This window comes from Vitis riparia, chromosome 6 (assembly GCF_004353265.1).
Source record: "Vitis riparia cultivar Riparia Gloire de Montpellier isolate 1030 chromosome 6, EGFV_Vit.rip_1.0, whole genome shotgun sequence".
Classification (NCBI taxonomy): Eukaryota; Viridiplantae; Streptophyta; class Magnoliopsida; order Vitales; family Vitaceae; genus Vitis; species Vitis riparia.
The window spans coordinates 19,476,938-19,499,675 of NC_048436.1; the positions used below are offsets into that span (position 1 = coordinate 19,476,938).

A 22,738-nucleotide genomic window follows, 5' to 3' on the forward strand; every position below is an offset into this window, starting at 1 on the left:
TGGCCATTAGAGTCGGTGTCAGAAAATGGTAACTGGTTTCTCTCTTTCTCCTTTTAGATGAGAAAGAGAGAGGGTGGATGGAAGAGACGCGTCTCAATGGCCAAACTGCTTGCAGGATTTAGGAGGAGAAATATGAAAATAAGGGTTGATTGAGAATGATAAAGAAGGGGTGCTTATATAGAGTTGTGGGTGGGGAATGGGGAACGGAAAATTGGAGCTAATCCATGGCAATAAGGGAATAGATGCTGAAAATAGTAGAGAGAGGAGATGGGTTAAGGAAACGAGGGGAGGAGAAAGATACTGGTGATAACAGCTTGGGCTTTATTTGGGTATGCTTCATACCAGAATTGGAGCTACTAAAACATATTCCTGAGATCTAGGAAACAATCTCCAATCTCAAGGCCAACTTCCTACCTGCCACAAATCCCATCAACTCAGACCATCTCTGTTCTCACACATAATTTACAAGGGCAAATACATTGGATTAAAATCTGAAATGCTTGGAATGGGAATAAGAGTGTGGTGTGGAATGAAAATTGATTCGTTTCGTCGGAATTAGATGAAATGCAGTCTGACTCTTCCATAAGTTACACCTTGGCTGCATCCTCGGGCCTCTGGTTGAGCCACTTTGTCTTTATAGCAGTGCTTGTAGGCATGCATTCATTAGAATTAAGATTTAGTTGGGTGTTGTTGGAGAGGGATCTAGGGTCCATTACTTGCATGCCCTAAAAAGGAGTATCCTCGTTCAATCTCATGACTGGCGAAGGTTAGATCTAAAAGGGGTCCACTTGTAGGCTTCCATATGCTTCGACTAAAGCCCCAAACTGCAAGAACATCGTCCAAATAAACCTAGTTACCGACCATAATATCCCAAGTCCGCTTTGGATTATTACCCAACTGCCCAAAACCATCGAAGAGTTGTACCATAAACATAATGAGACCACCTACGGCACTTGAATAGCATATATCCAAATGGCGTTTTCTTTGCAGGTAGCCACAAGCAACAAAACCAAATGCATTGTTGCTGCAAAAAGGCTCCTTCTTCCATTTCCAACTTTTCGGATCATGAAATTGAATATGCTTCAATTCTACTTTGCAGGCGAGTTTGGGTTTCAGAGAGACAATGGCAACAAGTTGAACTCAAGCTGAACTAAACCCAGCTTTATCAGGCTACTGCATTCCCATGTGGGGATGTGGTGCACAAGCTGCTTGGATGCAGTGCATTATCACAACCAAAAATTCACTAAAACTCATAACTTATGTTACACCCATGGTTTTGGAATTGACCAGTGTCAGAGTTAATGCACAGACTCGGTTTCTTTAGCATTTATTTGTAGAACATCCTGATTTGTTATGCAAATACATCAGAATATTATGACCAAATCTCAATAGGGAAAATGCCATGGTGTAAAACTTAGCATCCTTGAAATTTGAAAGTTGACAGTAAGAAGTAAGATGCTAGGGTTTGAATCAGAATCCTCAACTTGGTTACTCTTACATCACTTGCAAAGTCCAGTGGAATGAAAAACCAATCTGCCACAACTACGTCTTTGGCCCAGACACATGCATCCGATGCCACAAATTTGTGGCCTTAATCTGTAAAGGTATGGAGGAAGAACTGTCACAATAGCATTAACTAAACCAAAAAAGACTCCAGTTTGTTGCCACAACAGCTCTATGTAGTAGATGATCTTATTTGCAAATCAAATAATAGAAATTTGAACTATGCAAAAGTATTAAGAAAATACTATGCTCTACTAATTAGTTCCAGCCTTGCAGCCAAGGCAAAAACATAAAGCATCTCTACCCCAATAAAGAGATCTCATTGATTGAGATGTAAAATGCATGACCCTCATTCAAGTAATATATATCCATTCAAGAAAGAAAATTTTCCTTTAATTTTTCAACAGCAGCTGTGATTAGCCTGAAAAGTGTGGTAACTCTACATCAATAAAAACAAAAAATGGAACAGAACAATCATTGAACATTAAAAGATAAATAACTAAACAAGAATGAGTATTGTTTAAAATATTTCCCAACTTCAAATTTCCATGAAGAAATTTTCCAAGGCCGCGGAATATCCAAAAGCACCATATCTACAAGCACCACAATATCTCATTTCCCCCCATACTATCTCACATAAAATATTTAGTGAATCAATTATATCATTCACTTCTCATGCAGAGATTTTACATATTGACCATTCGAGATGTCCAACAATTTCCCCATATGAAACTTATATCCAAATTGTATCTTCACCAAATATCTTCTCAAGTTCACCCCAAAAAAGCTGTTTTAGAGACCTCAAGCTCAACAAATGACCTGGGCCACCAAGAACTGAATGCATACCATTGATTCCTAATTAATCTTATCCAGACCTCATTCTTCAGCAACAGCTGATTCTCTCTATAACAACCCAAAAACAAAAGCTAATGACATAACTCATGCAGAATCATGTATCTCCAAATACCTATTAGAACCATGCAATCATATTGGATTGAAGCTTATGGTGCAACTTCATCCACTGAAACTCAAAACTTAAACCAAAGCAATCCCAAGTTATAAAAGTTCAGAACAAACTAGCATTAGTTCAGTCCTAAGTGGGTGCCTCAAGAAACTAACCTACTCAACTCAAGGAATAAAACATAATGCATGTTATGGAGAAAGAGCTTTGCCAAACAAAAAGCAAAGGAGAAAGTCCACCCAAGCCTGGAAAATATGCACTCTGCATCCTAGAAAGCACCTAAACCCTCCCTCATTATTCACACAACCACCTAGTTCAACCTAATTAGTCCAACCGACAAAATGGTAAACTAAACATCAAGAGCTGGGATGCGGTGAAGCTCATGTAAAACACACCTGAAAAATGAGGGTGAAACTATGTTCTTAAAGAAATATCAGTTCAGCAATAGAAGTTCCACTCCCTTTAGTTTTTTTCCCTTCAAATTTACAAGATCGGATATGGTTACAAAAAAAATTGATCTTCTCAGTGAAAGAAACATCAATAGCAAGGCAAAAAATTCCCAACTCTTTTCCAAAAACTACTAACTGATCATAACTATTTAGATACCATGAAATCCGAACTGCCTACCCAATTGACATTGTATTTCAATGTACAGATTTGGACATTTTCATAGAATGTTGATGATTCCATGGGAACTTTCAGTCTTTCATTTCATTTTCATGAACAACTAAAAGACTTGCATTCACAAGCTGTTCCGGTATGTAACAGTTGTTCCACACGGTTACATGCTGCAATTGGGCATTGGAGCATCCCATGGAATTCTACAACTGGAGCGGCAGCACAAAAGGGTACTTAATGTTGGCTTTTATTGAAAAGTTGCCCTTTTCCATTTCTCAGCACAATCTTTTCAATGGAATTAGGGAAATAATGGAGTAATTAATTATGAAATCTTAAGCAAAACGGAGTGATATCATTGAATTGCCACGCCTAAAAAAATAATGGGACAAACACAATTACACCATCAAAACCCTAACAAGTGTTTCCCAAATCTAACCAAATTAATGTCAGTACCTCAAACCGAAATTTATATTAGAAATCCTCAAAAATCCCCAAATATCCAAAAATAAATTTTCAAAAAATAAAAATCTCACTCGAGTGCTGGCTCTCAGTCCAGAGGGATCTCAACGTCGCCGTCGGCAATCTCCTGCTGCAAATCCTTGGGATCCTTCCCATCCACCGTGCATCCTACGGACACGCAAGTGCCGAGAATCTCCTTCACGGTGCCACTCAGATCCTTAGCCATCGATCTCGGACTCATGATCTTCGCGATCTCTATCACATCATCAAGCGAGATGTTGCCATTGTGTTTGATATTCTTGGTCTTCTTGCGGTCACGCTCGGGCTCCTTGAGAGCTTTTATGACCAGAGCAGCGGCAGAGGGGACGACGGAGACCTTGGCCTGCCGATTCTGAACGGTGAGCTTCACAGTGACTCGGAGGCCCTTCCAGTCCTTGGCTGTCTCTTTGGCGATGTCTTCTCCGATCTTCTTTGGAGAGAGACCCAGTGGGCCGATTTTGGGAGCGAGTGAACTCGCCGCTCCAACCTCCCCGCCGGTGACCCGGACGTAGACGTCGACGACCTGTGAGGGATCAAACTTCGGCGGCATCGTTTCGGAGAATTAGGTTTTCTGAGAGAGACAGAGAGTGTGGCGTGGGGTAGAAATGGTTGCTATAGACTAGGGTTTTGCAGAGGTCCGTATGAAATGTCCGTTTTACGCCTGGGGTTGTTGGGAATTTCTTATCTGAATTCATGTCTTTGTGAGATGTTTTGTGGCTATTTTTGTAAATTCATCATAAGGACGATTTTCCTTGCTTGTTTCTAAATATGTCCTTTCATACTATTCATTTCGGGGGAGCACAACACAGCATGTGAGAATGATTCATTTGGGCTTTGTATAGGCCTAGAATGGCTGGATTGATATGCTAAAGGCCCATATCGAAGCCCTCTACCAATTACATAACCTGTCCAGGCCCTTAAATAAATCAGAGCGTTAAAGAATAAAGAATTGGCTTGACTTATACCGATCGGAGTGTTGCTTTCAAAGCCCAGCCCACTTACTTGGAATACAAACCAACACAATTTAAAGTAGGGCCCAGCTCTCTGGGCTTTGAAACCCACTTGGAACAAGTAGGGAAATATATCTTGTTGGGCTTATTTCCACATTTCTTGGTAATATGTCATTTTTTTAATTCGCATTAATATATTTAATAGTTCAATGTATTAGAAATAAGGTAAGCATCGTGTCAATACCTTTAATAGTTCCCTAAATAATTTGTAATAGATTATTAAAGTACATAAAATCCCAAATAAATTATTTTGCTACAATTTCGTGATTTTCATTTAAAATTTTTATTTTTTAGATTAATAAAAACGAAATATTTCAACTAATTTATATTAATAATAAAATTGATGAAATTTACATGCCTATAATTGGATGAATTTTAATTTATTTTAACCATCAATTTCAACTCTTTGTTGTTGTTTTCAAAATTTTGTTTTTAAAAAACCATGTCTTTGTTGTTTTTCAATTACGTTCTTTATTTTTATAAATACGTTTTACCGTTCTACTTATCAACCCCATCACTCCACCCTATAAAAACTACAAGATCAGTCCAAGAGCGCCTTCGACATTTAAGAATCGTGGACTAACCATAGAACCCTGTTCAATAAATAGAACACATTAATAATCTGCTCTCAAATTAAATAGTAAGAGTCAAAAAATGGTAATCATTCATCATAAAAACTAATAAATCTCTCCATTCCTAGTTATCCTATAATTGGGTTCCCGAAACCACTAGCATCAATAGTTAGAATGAGAGTCCAACTGAATACATTTGAACACATTGAGAAAAGTTGCTTTCCAATAAGCATAAATTCTCTTTTCATGCCTTAAATTCCCTTATAATTTTCTCAAAAAAAAGAAAAGAAAAAGTTTCAAGACTTTAGTCCAAAGTTTTGAAAGTATTGAAACGTAGAGAAAGTACACATAGTTCGAGATTACATGGAAACAATTTACGATATCTCTTATCCTTATCTTATTCATTTATTTATTTATGCAGTTATTACAAAATTTTTATTTGTATTCATATTCATTAAAAATGATTTAAAATTACCTAATTTTCTTCTAACCAGACATAACCTAATCCTCAAACATTTGGTTTATCGCTCCTCACCTCTATAATGGGTTAAAAAAACAGTACACACAGAGGAATCATCACACTTCCATCTTCAAATTTTCCCATACTCCCATACTAAATGCACTGCTTCTGCAACAACCCATCAGCCAGCAGTATCACCAGAATCACCACCCCCGAACGAAACAATGAATAATGAAGAGCAAATTCCAAGATGGGCACGCTAAACCATGAGGCTTGCTGAATGTTTTTTTAAAGTGGCTTGGCACTTGGCGCAGTGACAGGGTGACAGCTAGCTGTGCTGTGAGGTGTTGAAGGCTTGATTTAAAGTTCAACAAGAGACCCGTATCGATCAAGGGGTCACTTCAACCGCCCCTCTCTATTTCTCATCAACTCCAATAATGGTCAGACCCAGTTCCAATTTCAAACCTCCACTTCTCCTCAATAGCGATATGCCCTGTTTGTTCGTTTAAGGCCCACATCTTACTTTTTGGCATGAAATTAAGGGATACTGCGCTATCCAACCAAACCCACCTATTCTAATTCCTAAGCCTCTCCATTCACCTTTCTTGTAGGGGACTTCCCTTTTAATAATCACAGACTCACAGGCTCTGTGATTAGCCTGCCAACCCCCCCACTCCTTCCTTTATGGCATGAAAGATATACCCTATTAGTATTAATGAAAGCAGTTCTAATCCTACCCCTCTAATCTATTCCACTGTGTGGCCTTTTTTTCCAACATATTGTTCTTTAATGAAGGGACCTTGTCGTTATCTTCTACCACTTCAAAGCTATATTTAAGAGTTTTCTCATGATATTAAAAAGTAGCTTTTCATGGTCATGTAAGAAATAATGTCCAATCAAAATAATTATATAAATATAAAAAAATAATTAAAATAAAATATTATATATAAAAATTAATTTTTAAAAACATAAAAACAAATAAAACTATTTTAAAATAATATCGTCTGATAAATGAGATAATTGTGTTTTGAACCTAATTTGACAAAAAAATTAAGTTTTGATCCATATAAATTCACTATTTAAGCCCAATACATAAAAGAAACGTGAAAATTGAGAAAAATGATAAAAAAATTTATCTTTCAAAAAATGACATTTATTGATTATAAAAAAATAGAAAAATATTAATTTAAATTTGATTCATTTTGCAAACCTCAATAAATTTATTATAATTTAATGATTTTTTAAAAAATACACCATTTTCCAAAAAATTAAAAATAAATTATTATTATTTAAAAATCAAACATCTTTGAAAATATATATTTTAAAAATTATGTATATAAAAAATTGAAAATATGTCAATTTTATTTTTTAAAAATGATATGTTTTATAATATATTTTTTTTAAATTAAATTTCTAAAAATAATAAATTTTTAGAATAATTATTAAAAAAATTAAAAAAAAAAAAAGTTTTTTAATTATAAAAAATAATTTTGAAGGGCATATTGATCTCTTCATATTTTGTATCATTTCTATCCATTATTCAATTTTTATGAGCTAAATTTTAATTTTTGGTCAACAACCTGTAAATCCTATATTTTCATGTTCTTACCCTATCACCGAGAAGGAAAGCAACAAGAAGGAAAGCAATTGGGCCTACAATTTGTACAATTAAGATGCTTTGATTTGTTATCATTTCTATACGAATTATTAAACAAGTTGATAGATGGATTGTGATGGCGTGTCATAATAATTAAGATTTGATTATTTGAATTTTTCAAGTTGCAACCAATAAAAAAATACATGCTTAGGGAGTCATTATTGGGCGTTAATATTAATTTATTTGTTATGGGATTTCACATCCAAACAAGGCTAACCGTGACGTCGATGCCATGGTTTTTCGGTGATTGGCACACGAGATGAGTTTTGGGGTACTTAATTTCTCATGCATTAATGATAATTACGAAAATCAATCAAGTAATTATTAAAAAGGTGGAAACCATCCATAGTTATCACCATGGCCTTAACTTGGGTTAGCTCTAACCACAGTCCGTTGTCATGGTTAATTTGGGTTGGAGTTAAGAGAATTTTTTTAATAGATGTTAAAAAAGTGTTTGACTAGCCCGTCTAGTAAAATTTTTTAGCTTAAAAAATTATGTATTTGACAAAATTTAAAAAATCATTTATAATATTTTATGAAAAAACATTTGATATATAAGTCTCTTAAAAACACTCTTACCAAATGCATTTTTAAAACCCATTTGAGAGTTGAAAACGATATAAAAAATTTGTTTTTTATTTTTTTATTTAATCTTATTTTTTTGCTTTTATATAATTTACACAAGGACCACAACCCGTGACGCAGCCTTTTGTCAATAACATTAAGGGTTGGTAAAACATCATTTTAAAAGTCAATTTGATTTATCTGTCAGTGTTATAGTATTTTCTCGATAATGTTAAGGATTAGTTAAGCATCATTTTAAAAGTTAGTTTGATTTATTTGCTAGTGCTATAGGTCGATTATACGTGGGTACCTATTCTATATGAGTGACTTGAAGTCATGTGTCATGAAAGTATTTATTTTGGTAGTCTCAAGAGTGTTTTTAATACAAGTACTTTTAAGAAAATCATATTTTAAGTATATTTTTTTAAAATACTATAAAATGATTTTTCAAATTTTTTTAAAAAATTCTACCAATTTTTTTTTAATATTTTTTAAAATTAAAAGTACTTTTTAGAATCATCTTCGATATTGCAGATATGGACCCATCCAAGAGGATAACAAGTGACTTTTTGCAATGGGAATGTATAGTATGAAAAGTGAACATTTTTCCAAGCATGGTAAGGTCATTACCTAACTTAGAAATGTCGCATTATGGAACATAGAAAAAATAATTGCATATGTATATATATGTATGAAATGAAACAAAATAAAGAAAACAAGTTTAGGGTCCATGGATGATGGACTAGGTGATCACGAGTAAAGCCTGACCACTTTCATCGAGGATTGAACGTCCCACCAAACTCATATTACTGAAGAGAAAGAGTACTCAAATTATCGCGAAAGGAGATGTTGGATGAAGGAAACGGAGGAGGGAAGGAGAAATTTAGGGTGTCGCGGATGAGAGGACAAGAGGAGGAGAGGAGCAGCTGGCAGGGGTCGCTCTAGATCCGAGTGCGGGCCCCGCTTCACGTGCCATCACGCCCCTCTCCTAAGGTCGTCCACGTGGCAGATTACTCATGTACGCCAACACGTGGCAGCATCCTCGAACGTCTCAACGGGACCACTTCCCCTCTCTTTTATTGAACCAGGTGAAACCCCTTCTACACGTCGCGACAAATTTATAAACCCACTTATTTTTTCTCGTAAGAGACAAACTCTTCTTCCCAAAAGGCCCCCCTCATGCTCTGACTCTGTCGCCACTCGCTCTCCCTTTTTTACTCCTTTTATTCCCCTGTCGCTGTTCTTGTAACACGTGTCTTTAACCCTCGTATATATTGGTGACAGGTCAGACTCTTTTTTTCTTTCTCCTTTTTAAAGACGACAAGTTGAATTAAAAATTGAATAAATAAAAAATTGCCAACATGGATATATTGCATAAGCGTGTAAATTATATAAATATTTTTAGAGATAAAAGTTAAAACCCATTGTTAGTTATCCACGTATTAAATTAACTTGAATATTTACCCACATATTAAATTGAATATTTAAAAATCAACTTGCTGATGGATAAAAACAGGTGGGCTGCCGCGACATTTCTGTGAAAGGCAGGAAGGGGCATTTTGGTAGTTTCGGAAAGAAAGAAGTTGCAGAGAAAATGAGGGAGAGCCTTATCCATTACAGCCTTTATAAAAGCAGACCAAATCTCATTATGCAAGGAACCAAAACAAAGCATTAAGAGAGAGAGAAAGGAGGAGGGAGTACATAAGACTCTGCGTAGCCAACTTTTTTTGATTATTTGAATTCTTCAATCTCCATCAATGGCGTCTGGCAAAAGCTACTACGCTCGTCCCAACTACCGATTCCTCTCCGGCGATCGTGACGTTCCTGCGATCACTTCCGAGGCCGTCATAGAGCTTGACGAGTCCGATATCTGGAGCTCCTCCCACTCTGCCTCGCCCGAGTTCCGCAATCCAGTGCCGAGTTCGCGACTCGCGAAGAAGCCGTCGAAGCGTGGAGAGTCAGGCGATCGCAGCACCGCGACGGTCGGATCGCTGCCGGTAAACATTCCGGACTGGTCCAAGATCCTTAGAGAGGATTACAGAGACAATCGGAGCAGAGAAGCAGACGACGACGATGATGACGATGACGACGATGGCGACGCAGCCAGCCGAGTCCCTCCGCACGAGTTCCTGGCAAGGCAGTTTGCGAGGACTCGGATCGCTTCCTTCTCGGTGTACGAAGGGATTGGGAGGACTCTGAAAGGGAGAGATCTGAGCAGGGTAAGGAATGCAATCTGGGAGAAAACTGGATTCCAAGATTAACACGACGGAAAAAAAAATAAAATTGACAAATAGCAGGCGAAAAATTACGTTAGTGTCCATCAGAAAAAGAGAGGTTTCTTCTCCATAGTTTTGCTTCTCCTGACAGGGATTTTTTTTTTTTTTTTGGTGTCATTTTGTTCCATTTTATTTTATTTTGGGGTTAATGACTGCGAGGATGTGATGAAGAGGATGATTTCAGTTCTTGTAATTCTAACTTTTCTTTGAGACTGTATTCGAATTTACAGAGAAAGTAACGGTATTTTGTTTTCTTTTCTGCTCCTCATTAGTTTTACAAAGGGCGTTTTGGGGAATTTCGGGTTGGATGCTAATGATTGGTGGAATTTGAGTTTCGCGTTGGAGGGTAGGTCGGATGAGGGGAAAATGCATCTCGGCGAAAATGACTGAAAAGCCCCTTTTGAATTTCCGAGTTTTTTACTTGTGGCCGAGTATGCCTCGCCTACTCATCACGATATTTTTGTTTTTTTTTTTGTTTTTGGTGGCAGAAGTTGTTGAACAAAGATAGCGTTATTTTTAGAATATTTCGCGTATAATTGGATAATGATCTTCTATCCAAAAAAGGGGGGAAAGGACGATAGCCTTATCCAGTTTTTGTAAATAATAAAAATAAAATACCTTATTTTGAAGGTAAATAATAAAAATGAGAATGTGGGGGTGGGGTGGAAACTGAGGAGGGGGAGTACGCGTGGAGAAGAATGAGACGAGGGTATCTGTAGTGTGTAGAGTGGGGGGGGAGGGAAGGGGAGTATGTGTGGAGGAGAATGAAACGGAGGGTAGCTGTAGAGTGTAGACATGATTGGGAGTCGGGAAGCGTCGCGATCGGCAGTCACTTCAACACAGCCGTCTCGGCTCTTTCCATGGTGACAGCATATGACCCAACATAATGGCCCTGCCTGACAGCCTTTCTTTCTTTTTTGGCTTCTCAGTCCACAAATTTTGTGGCCACCCGTTTCCGATTACCAACATCTATACCCCCCCTTTTTAGGGACAATTAGACCACACTAGAATACTAGATGCCCTCCCCAAAAGTCTCTCATTTAGCTTAAATTCTAGGCGCAATTTCTCAACAATTTTCCACAAATTCACAAAAATTAGCAGCATGGGTTCCATGGCTTTGCTCATCATTTGACCACTTAAAGATGAGTCATACTCATACCCCCATTTGTAATAAAATCATTTCCAACAGGAATAATACCTTTCCCAACCCCTTTTTTCCTGGGAGGGGTGGGTAAGTCTAAAATTCACGTGTGGACTTATCCATTTGCTTCCAATGGGCACCAAAATTCACTTTTACAAGAAAACGACTTCACCGAAATGCCGAAAAGCACCTTCCCTATTTTATTTATGGGCACAAAATGGAAGGGCAGTTTTGTCACTATGCGAATTGTGAGGAAATTCCAAGCCACTACAAAAGACAGCGACTTAAAAATTCAAAAAAGAAAAAAGGAAAAAGGAAAAGGAAAGTATGTAAAGTCGGTCCACATAGAAAAGCGAAAGAATTGAGAACCGTCCCTTTGGGGGAGATGAGAAGACAGCCCTCAGATTCTGAATGATTATTTTACCATTTTTTTTTTCTATCATATGGACGCTTTGTCGTTTTACAAAAGTTCGCCCGTCGTTTCGTCGTCACGTCGTTTTCTGGCTTTATGGCGACATGGGAATATGTACTGTGTGAAGGGCTGACACTGAATCAATGATGGTGTCACCTTCGATCTCATGGAGTTTTGGTGATGCCAGGGAACAGAGGCCACAGGCCACAGTCCAGAGGCCAGTGCCCGGTGCCCGGTGCCATGACGTGTGTAAGGTGTTGGATCCAGCTGGCATCTCTTTGTCCACGTTGAAGGCTCCTTGGTCCATGATATTTATGTATTTTTATCTTAAAATGTATGAGGACTAGGTTGAGGTAGTTATTCCAAAACCATGAATGCCACCAAAATATCTCCAACAATTTATGGAATGCGCGTACAAAAATTGCATATTATCTAAGCCAGACAACGGGATATCATTTTCCAGGACATGCTGAGGCCTGTTTGGAACGACTTTTTAAAGTTGAAAGCATCATCTGAAAATTAAACATAATATTTTTTAAGGGTTTAATTTGAACTTTTAATGTGAAAATTTAAGGTAGTAAATTTTTTTGATATATTTTAAAAATAATTTTTAAGACTATTTTCTTTTTAAAGTAAACTCCGACGAGTTTTATCCAAATAAACAGTTAAACGTACGTAGAAATAAGGAGTGAGAAAATTGATATCTCATTTCCCCTCTCCTTATTTTTACCTTTGATAACTTAAATTATTCTGAAAATAGAAAAAAAAATGATTCAAATGAAAATAAAATTTTATTTATAAGTATGATTTCAATTTATTATAATTACAAATATTTTGATTCTTAGTGTAAGTTACTTTTAAAAATGCTTTTCAAAAAATTAAATATTAAAAGACTTTTTTTTAGATAAATTGTTTTTTTTTTTAATTATTTTGATTTTATAAAAAACACAAATGGTAAATTCAATTTATATAATATAAACTAAGTTTAATTCATATTTTATTAAAGAATTTAAAGCATTAATTATATCTGTTATTTCTTATAATCATTATATATAATTTTATAGTTTTAAATTATTTTTAAAATTTATTAAACTTATTAATAAACTCAATATAAATTTGAAATTCATTTTATCTAATGAAAAAAATTAGAACCCCTAGTCTAATTAGGTTTTCATTATTTAACCAAAAAAAAAGTTTCAAGGATAATTTTAAATAAACATAAAAAATTATTTCAAATTTTGTATAATCCGATTTTAAATCATATATAAGGATATTATTAACAATTTATTTATTTTTATTTTTATTTAATGTTGAAATGGAAATAAGTTATCCTTATAATTTTATATTTTCATCCTATCCAATAGGAATAAAATAAAAATAAAATATTCATTTCTATTCCTCAATATATAAATCCATTCATGACTCAGAGCCCCAATTTTAAACTGGCAGCAATGTTAATGGGGTATCACAAAATTCAAGTACCAATGTCCACTTGGGTTTTTAAGGGACTTTAAACTACTTTTAAGTAGTTTAAATAAAAGCTATTGCATGGGACTCTTCCCCTGCAAATGACAGCTTATTTAATGGGAATCCTGCATTAAAAACAGCCGATTTGACAACCCACTGTACTAAAAATGAGTATTAAAATATTGGATGCCCCAAGCAACCCACTTTAGGGTCTATTCGGCCCTCAAATTTTCTGTCACAGTACCGTAATGGTCTCATGGAAGAAGTCCATATACCCACGGCTGTAAGTCCCTAGTGCCCCATTGTATATCTATTTCACAAGATGGGGTTGGTGATGTGTAAAGGATATGATTGCGACAAGTGTCTTAACTCCAATGATAACAGTTCAAAACTGGATAATCTACTAGTGTCATCATCTAGGCACTGTGTGTTTTGGCAGCTTTCAGTTTTGATCAAGTGCCAACTCTGTAGGCTTTGTGCATATCCATTCCATTCCCCATATGGATAATTCTCTTACCATATGCAAAGGCCGTATAGGAAGAGTTGCCGTATTGAAACACTTCACTTTCCTGCATGAAGAACACATAAAAATGTTAGTTTAGATTCTCCAGCAATTAAGAAGTAGTTAATATTCATGCACGTAACTGGGTTGGGTTAGGTTAGGCAGCAAATGTTTTTATCGCCTTTCACGTTGAACTTAAAGAAAATGTTGTCCTCCCTTCCTCTTCTCCTTGAATTATCTGGAAAGAAATCTATGGAAATTGGAAACAGAGGAAGAGCAAGGGAAGAGGAGAAGACAGGATTGACAATGAGTGTGATGCTCTCAATTGCTTCATTATATTGGATAGAATGACTGAAAGAGGAGGAATATTTTGAAAATAACTTGTGAAAGGAGTTCATTTTTAGATTACTTCTTCGAATATTTTCCTTGCTCTCTCCATGACCATGTTAGAGGCTGAGGCTAAAATTGGTCTGATCTCCTAATGAAAGGGAAAGGGGAAAGGGCAGATTGATTGAGCTGCGTTGCAAGACTATTGCTGAATAAAAAACTGTAGTGATGTTAATCTCTTCAGATAAGATGAAACAGGCCCTTTGCCTGGTCCCCATGAAAGTACAATAATCATGCAATTCCATGTCAACCACTTATGCAGTGGAAAACTATGGAAACACGCCTAGTGAAAGTGAAGTGCAGAGCAAATCAGACTGCAAGAAATCTAACAGAAAGCGTTTCAGGGGATTCCCTAATTCAATTGGGCACTTGTGTTCCACTTGGACAGGCTTCTGAAGCATACTTCTAAAGAGAACTTCTTTTGCTTATAGAGAGCCAAAAGCAATGGTATCATTCAATTTGTATGAACATAATCAAAACCATGAATATAACCTTTCCAAAATTCTGTGGATAAATGAACTTCCAAAGCGACTAAGTTTTAACCCATGGTTTCTTGTTTTATCCCTTCCAAACTACACCCACTAATATTTTCTGCATGCGAAAAGGAGGCAGAAAAAAATTTCTGCTTGGCAAAGGATGGTTAGCTCTGGTGAGATCTTAGAAACTATGGGAAACTATGGAGGAGAGAATAAGAGAAGGGAAAAGGAAAAGAAAGGAAAAACAAGTTTTTCTCTCCACTCTGTTCCAATTTTATTCAGTTCTCAAAACAGAACTAAGAACTGGAAAATATGAGTCTCCACATTTTTTTCTTCTATTTCAATTTTCTTTATATTTTCCATCAGAACCAAACAGAAGAACATCATTTTTCTTCTGATTTTATCCCTTTTCCCTGCAGTTTCTAAGATCTAAATGAAGCCACAATAATATAACATTGATAAAAAAACTGAGATGAAGAGATAAGGTTGCTTACAGCTCCATTCCACTGTGGCCCACACAAAATGGACTAACTAGGGTATGACAAAAATGAACAGTGCACGCCAACTTCAGCCAGGAGCATATCCGTGGGTGCCTGCCTTGGGATCATTTTAGTGGCAAAAAGTTAGTATCAGAAGAACATATTCTGTAAGAATGAGAAATTAACTAGCTCTTGCCACCTACAATATAAACCATAGTTAACGAAGTGGAATTTGCATGCACTCTATTGCTATTAGAGAGTAAGGTAATAGTACTCCATCAGTTGTAAAATATAACAACAGCATCAGAATATAACATCTATGAGTGACCAAATGCTACTTTCACTTTTAAGACTGGATCAAATTGTAAAAACTTCTTTTTATAGTAAAATTGTAATGAAAACCTAGGGTTTTATGGTTTTGGAATAAAAGATGATGAATGAAATTGAAGACAGAAAAAGGGCTTCAAGCCCAAATCATAACTCAGAAGATGGCCTCCTCAAATACTTGAATCAAGGAATGAAGAAAAGAAGAGATACAAAAACAACCAAACATAAATACGATATTACTGGTCTCACTCTACGGCTTTCTTTTCGATTCTTTGGGAGAAAGGCGACAATGGAGTAGTTGGGATTTGTATTTTGTTGGGGGGTGCCAAGTCTTTCACCTACTCTGTGTTCATAAGTCAAAAGTGAGTGTCTACTGTCTCCAAACAGGGCAGGACCCTCTTGCATTATTTCACACCAGATAATAATTGGTAGAAACAACTCCCTCCAAAACTTATTAGGCACCATTGACATACCCAATCAGTAAGCCAAGATGTCATCAATTTTGTTTTAACATTGCTGATTGCCCCAGTTCATATAATCACATACATTATGCTAAACTGTTCTTTTTATCTAACACACTGATATCTTCAAGCATCTCATGCACTGCTTGATTACAAAACAAGTCCATTCTTGGGCAAAGCTAAAGAGAGAAAGTTAATTCCTTGAAATTTGGATGAGTTACCACCATGACATAAGATGCAAACTCTCTTATACTATGAGAAAAATTGAGTTCATATCGGAAAATAAACTGAAAACATGTGTTTCATTTAAAATAGAATTTGGAATATAAGATGTAAATCACTAAAAATACCAGAACAAGATCTCAGTACTCGTATATAATGAATTCTTGGTTCACTAGAGTGAAATAAGTAGGGATAACTATGAAATTAACACCCCTCAGAACAGACAGCAATGGTTTAACAACAAAGCAAGAACATCTTACACAACAATAATATACCAAAGATGAGTAATGCTATAAGGGTAAGGTAAAGTGGACTTTTATATCTCCTGATCCTGTGAAACATTTGGTGTTCAATATATCCTACAATCATCTCCCTCTATAATCTCTCATTAGAATGGATGATTTTTAGTTACCCAACTGAACCTATATAACACAATGAGGTTCCCCTGCTCTATTGGATTAGTAGATATTGCTGTAAAGATATATATATATAAAGAAAAAAAAAACGTAGAAACAACAATTTCATTGTGGAATGGATCAAAAGAAATGCGAGAAGGATAGTTATCCTTCAAAATAGAACAAAAGGGAGGGAAGACGAAGACCCCTAAAAGAAATAAAGCCCAATGCAAAATAAATTGATACAACACAAAGGGGGAAAGTTCCCCAACAAAAACATCACAATTAGTTGTGTGATGCTTAGTCAAAGAATTGCTTGCTGGTTGACCAAGCATGGAATCCACAAGAAAGAACATTTGCTACTCTGAAACCAAAACTAAAATCCTGTGCATGGACAAATCCAACTGTCAAGGTCCTCTATTTCTTTGAGATATCTAGGAGGTAACTACATCTAAACCACCCTCTATGAGAAGTTATAGAGACCCAAAGAGTTTGATTAGGTTAGGCCTTCCAACAAAGCTCACACATCAGTCTCTACAGCCCAAATCCACTCCAGCAGGCATGGAAAAACCTCTAAAAACTCCTCTCTCATGATCCCAGAAAACTCCATCACTACCTGCCTCCCCTAGTTTCCCTAGAGAACAACCATCAAATTAAGCTTTAGGCAGCCCAGTGGCAAGGAAATCCACACTTCATGCCAACTGCCACTCTACCATCAGATCAAGCAGTTTTTCAGTCCAATAATATCATGCTCAACAAAATACCTAAAAGACTGGACAATATAAGAGGCTCATAGAAAATAGAGGAAACACACCACATTCCATACCAACTCTGAAGGTCTCCATTTATCCTCAAATATACTGGCATTCCTCTTGGCATAAATCTCCTAAGATAAAGCAAGAGTGGCCACACACCATTGCAACCTACTCCTAGCATTACTACCAAAAGCATGGAATGCAATCACCATCATTTTGCCATTCTGTTTCGTAGCCATATGTTTATCAAGTTAGTGAAATCACAAGTCAATTCTCATTACTTCATTACTTCCAACACTGCCTTTCTTAAGTCATCAATCCCTTGGCCTCTTTTAAGTCTTCACCACCAAAGTACTTTATGGATGGTAACAGGTTTCTTTGTCCATGATCAGCATCACAGCCAATGCTCTTTTCTTTATCACCTGTGAAGGTACTGAACACTAGTCTGCTAATTTTCACCTTTATCTTTCCTATTTGTGGAGCTTTTTTAGCATAGACAACCTATTTTATACAACCAGTTTCACTTCAGCTCATTGTAGCCTCCACTGTGAAGTTGCCCAATATGCTAGTGTCCCATGCAACATAGCCCTCCTAACCATCCAAGATACCCATTTATTTATTTCCAAAAATAAGGAAACATTCTTGATACGCATTTAATCCCATATGAAATGCAATCCCTCGAAAATCTTGAAAAGAACCCAAAATAGCACACCGATGTGGAAGTTTGGATGAGACCGGGTCCTCAACTCCTTAAGTGACAGGATCGAAACTATGTCATTCACATGTAATGAAATTTCATCCAACTTCCTGCCTCGGGTCCTTTCAAGAATTAACCACAAGGTTTAAAATGCCTGGAGCACTTGACAGAAATAATATCTTGATTTTTGCTTGAATTCAACTCCTACATTTGAAGCCCAGCCTTCAACAACCATAATTGCATAACCAATTCTGATCCTTTGATTTATAGTTCCACTTTGGGCCTCAGATTCGTATATACTACAAGGGTTAGAAATCCACAGAAAAGGGCTATTTTCCAGGGCATAGACCTGTCAGAGCTAAATAGACAATCTGAAGTTCAACAATTTTCTACACTATTCTTAGGAACTGAGACTAAGATACGATTTATGTTACAAAAAACCAGCACTTTACATGGGATAGTTTTCTTAATAAACTAACCAACAGTAGGGATTTGCAGTTTAGTGTCACAAGATGCTTCAAATGACCCTCCCATTGGCTTATATAGGAGGAGGGAAGCTTCTGGAGACTCCTAGAGCCATCTATACTAAGACATTGGTTGGAAGAGTGAGGCAGGTTCTAGAGATGTCTAGAGATGTCCACACATCTCTACACTATGGTGGAAGACATGAAAGGAGTCCAAGGCTTTCTAGAGAATTCTAGAGATCTCTTGTATATTCATGTACATAGGGTTGTACATAGATTAGTGTAGGGAGTTCTAGAATATTCTTGATTTGTAAGGAACCCTCCAAGGTTCCAGACAGTTCCATTGGTGCCTATAAATAGGTGAGACCCTCATTTGGCCAAGGCACCACCCAAATCACTTCCTAACCAAGCAAGTGAGCTTCCAAGTACTTGTAAAGGCTTCCTTGAGTAATAAGAGCTTCCATTCTCTAAGAGTTGCCTACTAAGCTTCTTAAGCTTTCGAGTCGTGAGCATCTTAGCCTAGCAAACTAAGCATTAGGAGTAAGGCTGACTTAGCAAGATCAAGCGTCTTGACTTGCCTAAGTGTCGCACGAGCTTAGTAAACAACTAAGTCCGTGACAAGTCGTATCAGAGCGTGGCTATGAAGCGGGCATAGTAAAGGAAGCATGTCGGGCTCTAACATGGAGGAGAGTAGCGAGCAAACCCGTGGGAGGGAGATTGAGCCTACTACACGGGGTAGGGGCAATAAGGATAAATCTCGTGATGCCGTTGCCAACATGGAGGCAAGGTTAGCCAAGGTGGAGCTAGCCATGGCGGACACTCGGGAGGGGTTGGACTTGATCGAGTAAGGCATGGAGAAGGGCTTAGAGGATCTAAGGGAGCGGATCCAAGACCTTCGTGAGAGGGTGCTAGTCTCACAGGTTCAACCAGTGTTGCACTAGGAGTTTGTGTCCTTCCAAGGAAAGGTCTTGAGCATGCTTGCTAGCATGGAGTCAAGGATAGAGGTCTTGGCCACTCAAATGGAGTCCCAAGACCAGGAGGTTAGGCAGGAATTGGCCATCTACAAGATTGCTGTGTCGGCACGGGTCATGGTCACATAGGAGGCATCTAGGGTGGAGGTGCCGAAGCCACATGGGTTTAGTGACAAGAGGGATGCCAAGGAGTTGGACAACTTCTTATGGCATATGGAGCGATACTTCGAGGCTATCGCATTGACGGATGAGGCGACTAAGGTAAGAACTGCAACCCTCTACCTTACTAACACAACTACTCTATGGTGGCGTCGGAGGTTTGCCGATATGAAGAAAGACATTTGTATCATAGAGACGTGGGAGGACTTCAAGAGGGAGATCAAGAGGCAGTTCTACCCCGAGGACGTGGCTTACTTGGCTAGGAAAAACATGAGGTGTCTCAAGCACACAGGCTCGATACACGACTATGTCAAGGAATTCTTTTTGCTTATGCTTGAGATTCCTAACATGACTGAGGAGGAGTTGTTATTCAACTTCATGGATAACCTGCAAGGGTGGGCCGAGCAGGAATTGAGGCGTCGAGGTGTTCAAGACTTAGCCATTGCCATGGCAGCAGCAGAGTCTTTAATGGATTATAATAGGGAGACTCCTCCAAGGTTGAGTCTTTGGAGGATAGCCACGCCATGGGTGGGGGAGACGAGGTTCCAATGGACCACAATGCTCCTAAAAAGGGATCAGGCAAGACGCCTAACGTCCGAGAAGGAAGGGGTAAGGCGGAAAGGAAGGAGTTTACGCCTAAAATCAAATACTTCTTGTATGACGGTCCACATTAGGCACGGGATTGTCTAAAGAGGAAGGCGCTTAGTGCCATGATTGAGGAGAGGGAGCAGGAGGACAAAACACATATGGGCTCAATGCAGCTACTAGGTGCCCTCCAATTCAACCCGAAGCCTAGTACGCCTAAGACCTCCTTATTAGTAAGGGTGCAAGTAAAGGAGGAAAAAGGGGAGCGGGCTGAGGTAGCCCGCACACATATGGAAGAGATCACTAAGGGAAAGGTGAACTCAATGGGTAAAAGGAAGCAGCACTCTAAGCATCGAAAGCGCACGGGTTTGCATCCATCTGAAGCCTTACGAGAGAAGGAGGTGAAGAATATCCTGGCTGAACGGGTCACCAGGAGATAAGGGGTCCCTCCTGTGATAGAGTATCTAATCCAATGGAAAAGACTACCTACGGGGCAAGTAAGTTAGGAACATGTAGATTCCTTGAGAAGATTTTGGAAACACATTGAGAGATTTCAGAAAGAGGCAACGACGAGGACGTTGACGACATAGGTGGGGGAGAGTGTCACAAGATGCTTCAAATGACCCTCCCCATGGGCTTATATAGGAGGAGGGAAGTTTCTGGAGACTCCTGGAGCCATCTACACTAAGACATTGGTTGGAAGAGTGTGGAAGGTTCTAGAGATGTCTAGAGATGTCCACACATTTCTACACTATGGTGGAAGACATGAGAGGAGTCTAAGGCTTTTTAGAGAATTCTAGAGATCTCTTGTATATTCTTGTACATAGGGTTGTACATAGATTAGTGTAGGGAGTCTTAGAATATTCTTGATTTGTAAGGAACCCTCCAAGGTTTCAGAGAGTTCCATTAGTGCCTATAAATAGGTGAGACCCTCATTTGGCCAAGGCACCACCCAAATCACTTCCTAACCAAGCAAGTGAGCTTCCAGACACTTGTAAAGGCTTCCTTGAGTAATAAGAGTTTCCATTCTCTAAGAGTTGCCTATTAAGCTTCTTAAGCTTTCGAATCGTAAGCATCTTAGCCTAGCAAGCTAAGCATTGGGAGCAAGGTTGACTTAGCAAGATCAAGCGTCTTGACTTGCCTAAGTGCCGCACGAGTTTAGTGAACGACTAAGTCCGTGACATTAGGCAACCTTATGCTCCTTGTGATTGCATTTTGGTTTTTGAGTTTTCCAGCTACAACTCCAGCAGTTAATAATTGAAGCAACCTTGTGGATCATGTTATTTGATTATTTGAAGTCCCCTTTTTTTTTTTCTAACTCTATTAATAACAATGCAATCTAAACCTCATACTGTTTGTGGATAAAAATCATCAGGACATTTAATAATGAAACTGACTAAAACAATGACTTCAGTGAGGAATATTCGGAAACCATCACAAATGATAATAAAAGGACTCAGGGTCTGACCCCACAGCTTAAGAATAACCCTGCATTGATCTTCCACATACTAGGCATCGACATAGCATCAATTTCAAATCAATGCAAGCAAATTAAAACTGTAAATTGAAAAAAAAGAAAAGAAAAGAAAATAAAAGAAAACATATACAGACACCACTTAAATAATCATAAGCTTCTTCCTTTGTGCTTAACCCATATATTGCAGTTGAGAATGGAAAATGCCTTTCTACCGCTAGGGATTTTCTGTGATCAAATGAATCAGTTTGATCGAAACATTGGCAGATTAGAGCAGAAGAGGGTTTAAAATGGGTTTAAACGGACACCGTAAGTCATGTGAACCCCTAAATAGCAAACCTTTTTTTTTCTGCACAAGTAGAAGTAGCACACAGGAAAATGCCAACAAACTCTCTAAAGCTCTCTCTCTCTCTCTCTCTCTCTTTTTTTTAATATTAAGAAGGAAAAACTTGATTTCGTTTCTTGTTTCCTGCATTTTACCAGAAACCAAACAGAGGTCGCGGAGAAAACTTACATAGATTTTCTTCTCCAATTCCCAGACTGGGTGGCTCGCTCAACTCCGAACCTCAGAAGATGACCTGGCCCATACCGTCAAGGGTCATTTTTTATGTTTTTAAAAATTATATTATATTTTTAATATATTTGATTGTTGGAAGCTGGTTAATTTAATTATGCCATAAGAAGTTTAAAATAAATTTGGAAATGAAAAATTAGAACTGACAACTTACTTACCCCACCTTTTTTTTCTCTGAAAACAAACATCCCCTTCTTATGATTATGATTAAGAAGGGAAAATGACTAGAAGATTGTTGAAGTGTATGCATATTGTAGGCCCAGTTTTAGTATGGGCCACTCTTAAAAATGGGATGTCTGGGCCCAAGCCTGAATATGGAGGCTTGGTGGTTTCCACACGGTAAAGCTGTCTCATTCCTTAATTATCAAATAATCAATGTTAATTAACTAAACAAAAAGTAGAACTAATTACTAAAAAAAAATTTAAAAATAAAATAAAAAATAATTTTCATGGAAAATCTAAGGGAGGATCACATCCATGCAAGCCTAACGTTGAGTCGACTCCCAACATTTAACAAATAAAATAAATATACAAATTTATTAAATGAAAAATGCAAAAAATAAAAAACGAAGGAAAAAGAAAATATCGCTAGAAAACACCACTACTTCATATCCTCTCTTTCTCTCTCTAGAGAAAAACCCTAAAACCTCGACCTTGCCGGACCTCATTTC

At 37.5% G+C, this 22,738-nt stretch overlaps 3 protein-coding genes across 5 annotated transcripts; 1 reads left to right on the top strand and 2 right to left on the bottom strand.

Annotated features, from left to right (window-relative positions):
• Nucleotides 1-1,223: 1,223 nt before the first annotated feature.
• On the bottom strand, nucleotides 1,224-4,176 carry LOC117916683 (60S ribosomal protein L12). Its single transcript, XM_034832832.1, has 2 exons — nucleotides 3,616-4,176; nucleotides 1,224-1,596 (listed from the first exon to the last, which is right to left on the bottom strand). Exon 1 carries the CDS (start codon nucleotides 4,128-4,130, stop codon nucleotides 3,630-3,632), a length of 501 nt encoding a protein of 166 aa, XP_034688723.1. The 5' UTR covers nucleotides 4,131-4,176; the 3' UTR covers nucleotides 1,224-1,596; nucleotides 3,616-3,629.
• A 5,316-nt stretch (nucleotides 4,177-9,492) lies between these two features.
• On the top strand, nucleotides 9,493-10,379 carry LOC117915660. The gene has a single exon (XM_034831283.1). It carries the CDS (start codon nucleotides 9,601-9,603, stop codon nucleotides 10,102-10,104), a length of 504 nt encoding a protein of 167 aa, XP_034687174.1. The 5' UTR covers nucleotides 9,493-9,600; the 3' UTR covers nucleotides 10,105-10,379.
• Nucleotides 10,380-13,251: 2,872 nt separating this feature from the next.
• LOC117916274 lies at nucleotides 13,252-22,678 on the bottom strand. 3 transcript variants are annotated; one of them, XR_004651540.1, is made up of 4 exons: nucleotides 22,226-22,678; nucleotides 22,008-22,071; nucleotides 14,999-15,097; nucleotides 13,252-13,708 (listed from the first exon to the last, which is right to left on the bottom strand). XR_004651540.1 is itself a non-coding variant. In XM_034832224.1 (4 exons), exons 1-4 carry the CDS (start codon nucleotides 22,253-22,255, stop codon nucleotides 13,582-13,584), a joined length of 315 nt encoding a protein of 104 aa, XP_034688115.1. In that variant the 5' UTR covers nucleotides 22,256-22,495; the 3' UTR covers nucleotides 13,252-13,581. The 3 variants fall into 3 exon arrangements, 1 of the variants encoding a protein (XP_034688115.1); XM_034832224.1 differs by having other exon boundaries at nucleotides 22,231-22,495; XR_004651541.1 differs by having other exon boundaries at nucleotides 14,999-15,101; nucleotides 22,008-22,506.
• Nucleotides 22,679-22,738: the final 60 nt, after the last annotated feature.

Coding starts and splice junctions, on each gene's coding strand:
- LOC117916683 (XM_034832832.1), bottom strand. CDS start 4,130: ATGCCGCCGAAGTTTGATCCCTCACAGGTCGTCGACGTCTACGTCCGG.
- LOC117915660 (XM_034831283.1), top strand. CDS start 9,601: ATGGCGTCTGGCAAAAGCTACTACGCTCGTCCCAACTACCGATTCCTC.
- LOC117916274 (XM_034832224.1), bottom strand. CDS start 22,255: ATGTTTGTTTTCAGAGAAAAAAAAG. Junction 15,098..22,007: donor AATTGGAGAAGAAAATCTAT/GTAAGTTTTCTC, acceptor ATCCCAAGGCAG/GCACCCACGGATATGCTCCT. Junction 13,709..14,998: donor GGCCACAGTGGAATGGAGCT/GTAAGCAACCTT, acceptor TTCTTCATGCAG/GAAAGTGAAGTGTTTCAATA.